Source organism: Cololabis saira, chromosome 10 (genome assembly GCF_033807715.1).
Source record: "Cololabis saira isolate AMF1-May2022 chromosome 10, fColSai1.1, whole genome shotgun sequence".
NCBI classification, from domain to species: domain Eukaryota; kingdom Metazoa; phylum Chordata; class Actinopteri; order Beloniformes; family Belonidae; genus Cololabis; species Cololabis saira.
Window position 1 is genome coordinate 32920611 of NC_084596.1, and position 10584 is coordinate 32931194.

Consider the following 10584-nt stretch of genomic DNA (forward strand, 5'->3'; position numbering starts at 1 on the left):
CCCTGACCTGTTGCAGAGACAGCTCATTTGTTATAATAGTGGTGTATGTATGCATGTATGTATTCCTGCTGCAGAGGCATAAAGAACAAAGACGAAATCAATCATCAGCGTTATCACTTGTTTATGGAGCCAATGGTCATGTACCCTCTCCACGTGTGATCTTGCGTCACAAAACCGGAGACAACATTTCTTTCGTCCTCTCTCCCTTTTTTTCCTGCTTTTTTTTTTCTCTGTGCAGGGGAAGCGTGAGTGGAAACAAAGTGGCAGCAGCCAGCAGCCCAGGACCGGCTGAAACCTGTATGGATTGCAACTGAGAAGACACTTCCTCCACCCAGCCAGCGCTCCTCCACCCACAGAGGGCTCCCGAACAAATCCACAAAGGCCCGGAAGTTTTGCACGTGTTCTAGTCGCTCTCTCGCACAAAGACGGACATGCCGATAACTAAAACACACGCCTTAATTAATCAGATTAGATAATCCGGCCAAGTCTTTAAAAATATGAACCAAACTGGTGGTGCGTTTCAGTCCTGCAGGGGAGGCAGGAAACTTGGCAGCTAAGTTTTCTTAGTTAGTCGTAAAAAAAAAAAAAAGAAACACCTCGGATTTTATGGTGTATTACGAAGCGGATTGGTTTCATTTACTGACTAATAAGTGACATATAAAAAATTCAAGCTGTGCCCTTATAAAACCGCTGAATGTACTGAAGTACACACTGTTCCAGGCTGTAGCCTACTGTGAAGTCGTAAAATAGTCCCTATTTATAATGCGAGGACTACATTATCCAATAAAACTCGAAAGTGTTAAAAACAAAAAACAAAAAAACCCAACATAATCAATTTCATGAAAATACTTTACTGTGTATTAGTCTTAGTTTCACGGTTGTAAACTAATGAGTATCTACATTTCCCACTCAGCTTCACGCACCGTGAACGCAGCACCAGACAACAGGCGGTGTCTGCGGAAAGTTGCTACGTCATCCTCCAATGAGAAGCGCCCGGAGCAGCGACAGCGGCTCCGAGCGGCTCCATGTTGGATCCGTCTTCTTAGAAATACTGCGCTCCGGAGCTCTACCTGCGGCTTCCACCAGACTCGCAGCCGGGAGGTCCACTCTGCAGCGCAGGCTCCGGCATGAGGGCTCCCCACCAGCCGCACCGCCACGAACATATGTTCACCGGGGCTTTGCTGCACTCAGCCGCGTCATTTCCACAGTTTTTAACGGGGCTGGGAAATTAGGTTAAAGACGCACTTGATGAGCAGATGGGGAAGTGAGTGGCATGCAGGGTGAAGAAGAAGAAATAATTGGATTTAGACAACGCCACACACGGCAGTAAGTATATTTCCCTCGGTAACATTTTTCACAGCACCCTTAGAATAAACACAATACACAGAAATTACTAATAAATGGACATTGTTAAGAGTAAAGGAAAAGTTGATAGTTGTTTTCAGTACTACTTAACCGGTCAAGGTGCGTGAATGTTTAACGGGGAGACCCATACTGATTCTCACATTTCATGTCTCAAAAGTCACCTGACCCAGAACACAAGGGTTTAGAATAAAAGGAGAGAAAAAAAAATAAAACTTGCTGCGCAAAAAAAAAAAAAAAAAAAAAAAATCAAGTCTTTGAATTTCTTCGTGTAACACAATATTTTACTATAATTTTCAAATGTACCTAAATGTCAGGAGTTTTTCGGGTTATTTGCCCCAAACTCTCTGGTGGCCATCTTAGAACTTTTGAATTTATATAATTGAACTTGACGTGCAGTGAAGCGGGTTTTTATCACGTGGATATCTTTTTTCCCCCCGCACATTGGCCCTGCTCGCATCAGCGTGTCCCTCCACAGGTCCGGCACAAACACCAGCCGCTTCACCTCCACCTCTCTGCCGCGGGAGCGCGCAGCCAGGCGCGCTCACGTGGTCCTGAAAGACGAGGGAAAAGCTTATCATTATGTGAAGCTGCTCTCAACCTTCTCACGGGTGGAGCTGCTGGATTCACGCTGCTTAACTCGAAGCAGAAGGAAGGGGAAAAGGAGGACTTTGTAATTGAAGACAAACAAAACAAACCAAAGGAATTGTGTTTTTATCATTTATAACCCGACTCAGTTCCCACACCTGGGGAAACTTGGGCTGAACACATCCAGCTCCGAATGCAAATCCAAACTAAACATAGTTGTACATTGTTTTATCCTTTTACACAAGTTGTTTATTAGGGGTGTAACAATATATCGTGCCACAAAATTTTGTGATACAAAAATGTCACAATACGTGTCGTGGAGGTGACAAAGTGTATCGCGATATTGGAATATTAATATTAATCTATTGTGTTGACTAGTAACGCGCATCTGAAAAAAGAAAAAAGTCAAATCATACATGAGAGAAACTATTCGGTTTGTGGCAAAATATTTTTACTTGTATGAAACTAAAGATGCATAATGCAAACCTGACATTTACTTTTAGTTCAGTTTGTGGAAAATGGTTGGCCCGGCTTGCTCTTTAAAACTTAAACAGTTATAAAGCATTACAAACTGTAACAAAAGGGCAAACGCACAGTATTGTTTTGTATTTTGTGTCTTTCAAATAAAAGACATTTTTTTCCAGTCATATGTTCCTCATTCAAGGTTGTTAAAAAAATACTGCTATAATATCGTATCGTTATCGTGACCTCAGTATCGTACCGTATCGTGAGATTAGTGTATCGTTACACCCCTATTGTTTATGTTAATGATAGTCATAGCTGTTATCCAGAATACTCACGTATTTCTTTACATTGAAGTTGGTGCATGAAACTTGTGTGAAGGGGTTAAAACGTCACCATATTGAGGCTTATACACTGCGCCCTGGCCTTTTAATCTTTGACTATTATTAACTATTCCTAAGCGCAGTGTCGTCTACAACGGCCTAGACACCATTTGTGTTCACAAGACAAACTCATCATTGGAGTTTCTGCTCCTTCTGGCATGTTTCCAACTCTTCATTTTGAAACAGTTGTTAAACTGTCAAATTAACTTCTTTCACATCTAAAATGATGTAATAAATTACTAAAACCTGAAATACTTTGCTCATAGCAAAACTTAATCCATGTTTATTTTGTGATGTGCATTAAGGCATGGAGGGTGTTTGTCTCTGCACCTCTTATTTATGGCAGGTCCCAGGGTTTGAAAGGAGAACATGTTCTGATCTACTCATTTTTGTCTGTTTATTTATTCGGCATGAACCAGATCAGATGACAAAAGCGGCCGCCCAAACAATACAGACAGAACCACGCCGACCCAATTAAATAACTTCGTATTTCAGACAATGAAACCCATGTGTGGAAAAGTCTGTGACCCAGAGGAGTTGGTGGACTTGGGACTTCATCAAAACACTCAGCGCTGTTTCGGGGAAAAAGAAAAAGGGAAAAAAAAACAGCAGCATGTTAGTTCAAAGCACAGTCATGGTGTGGTTTTTGAACACTGACTGGCAAGTGACAGGAAGCTAGAGTTCAGCGCTGCACAGCATGAAGCGATTACGAAGAGCGCGGTGCGGAGCAGGGTCCCGGGTTACACATTTACAGCTTGTTTAGCCGGGGCATAAACGTGACTCCGGCAGAGACACGGCTGTAGCGCTCGACTTTCTGGCAGAAAGATTTAACATCCTGGTCTGTTTTCCTTCAAAGACAAACAAACAAAAACTCACACCATGATGAAGAGAAGAGTGTACTGAGGTCTCAGACGGTTGTCGTGCTACGACAGAACACGAGGGAGACGCCCGCCACCATTATTTTATTTATTCAACCCTTTGTTCAAAACCAAACTAACCACTTTACAGTGATGATTAAATAAAGAAAGCAGGAAATATCGAGAATTCTCAACCGGCAAACAGACAAGTTACTGTTCAGTAACCAAAATAAATCCATTTACATTTTTTCTTCTTGGTCTCGGGATCTTTTTAAGAATAACATTCCTGTGTTTGTTGCAGTTATGTTCACGCTCACCGAGGTTGCATCCTTGAACGACATCCAGCCCACGTACCGCATCTTGAAGCCATGGTGGGACGTCTTCATGGACTACCTGGGGCTGGTCATGCTCATGCTGGCCATATTTGCAATGACCATGCAGATCACCAAGGACCAGGTCTCCTGCCTCCCGTGTCTGGAGGACTCGGAGGAAGTCTTAAAAGCTACCTCCGGCCCCGCAAGGAAGATATTTGAGGGAACCACCACAGGCCCTGCTGCCACCACCGTCCTGCTGGACACAAAGGACCTGCCAGACGAGGCGGTTCACACCATTTACACGACGGCGCAGCAGACCGCTCTACTGACAGACGCCAACAGCAGACCGCAGGGAACAGGCGTCAAAACCAACCTGGACTTTCAACAGTATGTCTTTATCAACCAAATGTGTTACCATGTTGCCTTGCCCTGGTATTCCAAGTACTTCCCATACCTCACTCTCATCCACACCATTATTCTCATGGTCAGTAGCAATTTCTGGTTCAAATACCCCAAAACCAGTTCCAAGATTGAGCACTTTGTGTCTATTCTGGGTCGGTGCTTTGAGTCTCCGTGGACCACGAAGGCGTTGTCTGAGACGGCGTGCGAGGACTCTGAGGAGAACAAGCAGAGGCTGACGGGCACCTCGTCGGTCCCGCAGCAGGTGTCTCTAGAGGGGAAGGATGAAGGGACCAATGCGAACCAGTCTACCCCCATGCTCGGGGTCAAGTTCTCTGCAGACAAACCCATTGCAGAGGTGCCGAGCAGCATGACCATCCTGGATAAAAAGGATGGGGAGCAGGCCAAAGCCCTGTTTGAGAAGGTGAGGAAGTTCAGAGCCCACGTGGAGGACAGTGACTTCATCTACAAGCTCTACGTGGCGCAGACCGCCGTCAAGACGGTCAAGTTTATTTTGATATTGTGCTACACTTCCACCTTTTTGGCCGAAATAAAATTTTGTCACATTTGCAAAAGTGAGAGCAACCCAAACATAAAACTGCTAACGGGATACGAGATGTTCTTCTGCACGCACAACATGGCTTTCATGCTCAACAAGCTCCTCATCACTTACATGGCGCTCATTTTAATATACGGGCTGACGTGCCTCTACTCGCTGTTCTGGGTGTTTCGACGGCCGCTGAAGGAGTACTCGTTCGAGAAGGTAAGGGAGGAGAGCAGCTTCAGTGACATTCCTGACGTCAAAAACGACTTTGCATTCCTCTTACACATGGTTGACCAATACGACCAGCTTTACTCCAAGCGCTTCGGCGTGTTCCTGTCCGAGGTGAGTGAGAACAAGCTGAGGGAGATCAGCCTCAATCACGAGTGGACATTTGAAAAGTTGCGGCAGCTAGTCAGCCGTAACGCACTGGACCAACAAGAGCTGCACCTCTTCATGCTCTCCGGCCTCCCGAATGCCGTGTTCGACCTCACGGACCTGGAGGTTCTGAAGCTGGAGCTGATTCCCGAGGTGAGGTTTTCAGCCAAGGTCTCGCAGATGACCAGCCTGCAGGAGCTGCATCTCTGCCACAGTCCCGCCAAAGTGGAGCAGACGGCCTTCGCTTTCCTGCGGGATCATCTCCGCTGCCTCCATGTCAAGTTCACAGACGTGGCCGAGATCCCGCCGTGGGTGTATCTGCTGAGGAGTCTGAGGGAGCTGAACCTAATCGGCAACCTGAGCTCAGAAAACAACAAAATGATCGGTCTGGAATCCATGCGAGACCTGAGGCACTTAAAGACATTAATCCTGAAGAGCAACCTCACCAAAATGCCCACAAACATCACAGAGCTTTCGCCACACCTGATCCGGTTGGTGGTGCACAACGACGGTACGAAGCTGCTGGTACTGAACAGCCTGAAAAAGATGACCAGCTTGATTGAGCTGGAGCTGCACTGCTGCGAGCTGGAGAGGATCCCCCACGCCGTCTTCAGCCTCACCAACTTACAGGAGCTCGACTTGAAATCCAACAACATCCGCACCATCGAGGAGATCATCAGCTTCCAGCACCTCAAGAGGCTGACGTGCCTTAAGCTGTGGCACAACAAGATCATCACCATCCCGTCATCTGTGGGCCAGGTCAAGTCCCTGGAGTCTCTCCACCTGTCTCACAATAAACTGGAGTCCCTCCCGGCCGCCTTGTTCACGCTTCCCAAGCTGCGGCACTTGGACGTGGGCCACAACTCTATCACGGTGCTTCCACCAGACGTGGGTCTCCTCCACAACCTCCAGCACTTAGCCATCAACTCCAACAAGCTGGAGGCCCTGCCCAAGCCTCTGTTCAGATGTACCAAGCTCAAGGTGCTGTGCTTGGGCCACAATGCGCTCACCACGCTGCCGGAGTCGGTGTGTCAGCTGGTCCAGCTCACTCAGCTGGAGCTTCGAGGAAACTGTCTGGACAGGCTGCCCGCCCAGCTGGGAAACTGCCGGCTGTTGCGCAAAAACGCCCTGATTGTGGAGGACCATCTCTTTGACACTCTGCCCATGGAAGTTAAGGAGAGCATCAGCCGGGAAACGAACGTGTCCTTCACAAGTGGCTTATAGCACATCAAACTGACCCTCACGGAGAAAGACATTTTATTTCTACCTGTAACAGTGAATGCATCTCATTATTTTAATGTGCTATTGTAGTTGCTTACATTTTAACATACCTTAAGAATATACATTGCTTTTGTTGTCGCTTTGTCTCTAATTCAGCTTTTTTATCATACCGTTTAATTAATAATAACACATTAAGCTTTCCTATGTTATTCCAGTGACACAGTATGTAGATTATTCTTGATTGTTTTAGGTACTCAGGTATAATTGTAACCATTGGGAACAATCTTTGCCTTAACTGCTGCTATTTTATTTTGTTTTTTAACAGTACAAGGGGTTTTCACGACAACAACAAAAAAAAAAAAGGCCAAAAATGAACGACTCATGTTCTCTCGTGTGCTTTTTCATACAGGCTCTACCTTTAGGGTCACTTTTAGATGTTATAGAAGCAAGCACAATGCAACACTCCTTCCTTTCGAGGTAGTTTTAACTAATGCTGACGTCTTGTAACCCACGTATATTTTCCTCACACGTAGTCTCGTAGCGTGCAGAATAACTTTAGTATGGTACAACTCAGGTGGAGTTCAAGCGGCAGACATGAACCTTTCCCTAAGTTGTGTAAAGATTGTACACGAAGGCCTTTACTACAAGATTTAATTGGATGTGAAAACATGACCATGTAAATGCCGTTTTGTGATAACCTGTTCTGAGACCAATAAGAGCTGACAAAAGGGAAATCTGCAGATTTGTTGTTTTTAAAAAAAATCATGTTTTGAAATTTGATGTATGATTGAAGCCTGTCACTGGCTGGACTGATCCACTCACCTGTGCAGTCACCTGTCGATGATAACGTGTCTCTTTTCTTTGAATGTACCTCTGTGTAGGCCTGAACAAATGTCCTTCAGGGCTGCTCTATCACCTTGGTAATCCCACGCTCAAAGTTCACCACTTACAATAAAAGACGATTCCAGACGATCGTTTAATCATTATTCATCTCGCTCACGTGCGCTTCCAAGATAAAAAAAGCTGCCCCAGTTTTTCTAATAAGATGTTATGGTGATTGTTAAAGGGGTGTTTTCACACATACGATCCGTTGTGAGTGAACCGAACTCTGGTCTCAAAGTGGACCAAGAAATGAACCAGCAGAAAAAGTTCACTTCCAAATCATGAGATAATTTGCGGTTCTCCTTCTAGTCCACTTCAGATCTGAGGATGAGCTTTACTGAGACCCCTCCAGAGGAGTTTGCCTCATTTTGAGTGTTCAAATGTGCGTGAAAATGCTGAGTAATCGCTCCGTTTATTTCAGGATGTGTGAACCAACACATGTTAAGACCTCCACCTTAATTCAAAAGCATTTTTATGAGAGATGTTTCTCAGTAGCAAAGGGATTGTGGAACTGAGACGGACAACTTCATTGTCCGGGCTGATGTGTCGTCCCAAATCTTTTTGTTGATTGTTTTGTATTTGAATAGGCTTTTTTTTTGAGGAACTGAGTAAAATCACCCTAAAGTTTAATATGTGCTCATGCCGAAGGTCTGAGGAAACAAATGTGACCCTACTCTAAGTAGACACTTTTGTGCATCAGAGCACTGATTCTTTAATTCTTCCAGTTAAATTGGGAATCACATTGAGGGATCAAATAGTGACATCATTGTTTCTCCCGGAAGAAAACATGAGTAGCAGTTTCCAGGTTAACTTTTCCCATGAACCTGCTTGACTCCCGTCTTCCAAACGTAACAAAAGGTTTTCAGATTTGCAGATTAAAGATCAACTCAGCTGCCTCTTTTCTTCACACCTTCAGCCCCCCTCTGCCTACAGTATTGTTCATAATATGCCTATTAGAAAATATAAAACACATTCATGTCAAGATGACTTCTTTTCACTATTAGAGGGATTATCTGCTGCAGATGAGCCCGCGTGTTAGTTTGATTCCTGTTAAGGCGGATCAGTAGTGGGACTATTCGCAGACACTGAGGACATCTTAGCTGAGAAACTGATGTCATAGTGTATATATCCTTCAGACACGCTACCCGGGATTTAAAGATATCAACATGCTGTTGTCCGGCTGGATTGACACACTTCATGATATACTGAGCTCTCATTAGATGTTCTTATGTTCTTAATCAGCTCTTTTTAATCCCCAAATCACTTGCTTTTAGTTGCATTAGCGCTGAATCCATCAGTTAAATGTGCCGACTGCTGAGATGAAGCATGCTGATTGCCTGTGGGAGGAGGGAAGAAGAGTGTAATGGAGATAGTAATTAAAGAAGAACAAATGATTTCTGGTTATAAACTCATAAATCTCTTCTTTAGCTGCAATAATAATGCATATAGGTCATTTTATTTCTCTCCCTATACACTTGTATTGAGCTTGCAGCGTGTGTTTCCTCCTGTAGCTGAGACCAGGAGGCTGATTTCTGCAGGAAGCAGCTCTGGATATGTGTAATCTCCATGTAGGCTATCTGTTTTCAGGTGTAGATAAAGGTTGATGTTTCACTGGGGGTTTTAAATCGACAGCTAGACCTGAACTAGTTAGTTTGTCCTTATCTGTCATTACTTGCATTTAACATTTAACATAAACTTACAAATAAACATATTGTATTCACAAAGGATTCCAAGAAATATTTAAAGTTCAATAGCACTGTTATCAGTATAAACAGAAGCAGATGCAGGCTGTTATAAGAGTGCTGACGGGGGATAATGTTACAGAGGTAAGAGGCCTGCAGGACATGGAGGTATTACACATTATAGAAATACCTCTCTTTCTTTTAAGGGTTGGCATCTTTACAGAAGCTGCAAAATCTTTTGTTTTAGATTAGACCATTATTCTTTCATTTTCTTTATTATTCTGAAGAAAAATGTAACAGAATGAACATATGAGCCAGATTCATCACCATGTTATACATAATCTGAATAAAGTCCCTCTACCGTCAGCCAAAATCTTCTACTGCAGTGGAAGTTTGGGGTGAATCTAAGATTTTATAAGTGTAATGTTGGCCGAGAGCAATATTTCAGTATTCACCAGAGGCCATTATTATGTGTGTCCCAGGAACCCTGCTCACAATGCTGTCTTACACACTGGGTGATGCTCTGAATTGCAACAATGTCTGGCAACCTTACTGGTGTTTCCTGAAAGGCTTTACTAGCCTTGTATTTATTTACGTCTGTTGCATAAGATAAGCAGCAGTTGCTCATGGATGAATTATCAACAGATACTACCGTTAGAGTCCTGTGGACCCTTTCACTAGTAGGGTCAATAGTCCTTCTTTCATACTCGGCCACAACTTAAAACAACAGGAAAAGCTTCAGTAATAAAAAAGGCTCAGTAATCCCAGGGCGTGTTAATTGCCTTATAAAAATAACAATCCATGAAGTATTAATGTTGATATCACACTGGTCTGCAAAAACGTATAGCATGACTTTTCAAATTTGACAGTAGATGAATGTAAGTGACATTTAATTTATATTGTTTCAGTTCATGTCTGACAGACAGTTTTCGTTGGAGGCGCGTAGTTCCCTCAGTGCTGCGTTGTGCTGCCCCCTGCCGGCAGGAGCGGGGAACTGCAACACCAGCGGCTGGGGGGCAGTTACAGCTACAGTTGTAGCCTTAGCTTTCACACAGAAATCCTGTTCTTTTGCAGTAATAACCTTCAACCCACCCACAAGTGTTTCAGGGCACAAGCTGATGCCACCCAGGAGGTATGTTAATAATATAACTGAGATGCATTAAAGTGGCAGTGGTGGATGTATGGAATAAATTAGATATAGATTTGAAATTATGTAGAACTTTAACTTTATTTAAAAAAACATTGAAAAGAAGGATGATTTCCTTATATTAAATTAATGAGTGGCTTGATGTTGATTTGGGTATTTATTTAATTGGTGATTTGCTTTGATTTTTTAAGGATGAAGGTATGTACACTGCACCTTTATTTTAAAAATCTTTTTTATTTTTTGAGGAATGTTTGTTATCCCTACAGAGGCAATTTTTTTTACGGGCAGTCTTTCTCTTACTTTTTGCTTTTATTTTATTAATTTAATTAATCTTTTTGAGGGTAGGAAACTTTTTTGTTATGTTTTCT

General features: G+C 43.5%; 1 protein-coding gene across 1 annotated transcript; it reads left to right on the forward strand.

Moving 5' to 3' along the window:
* Window positions 1-989: 989 nt before the first annotated feature.
* On the forward strand, window positions 990-7505 carry lrrc8da (leucine rich repeat containing 8 VRAC subunit Da). Its single transcript, XM_061732616.1, has 2 exons — window positions 990-1326; window positions 3954-7505. The coding sequence occupies exon 2, from the start codon at window positions 3956-3958 to the stop codon at window positions 6506-6508; it is 2553 nt and encodes an 850-aa protein (XP_061588600.1). The 5' UTR covers window positions 990-1326; window positions 3954-3955; the 3' UTR covers window positions 6509-7505.
* Window positions 7506-10584: the final 3079 nt, after the last annotated feature.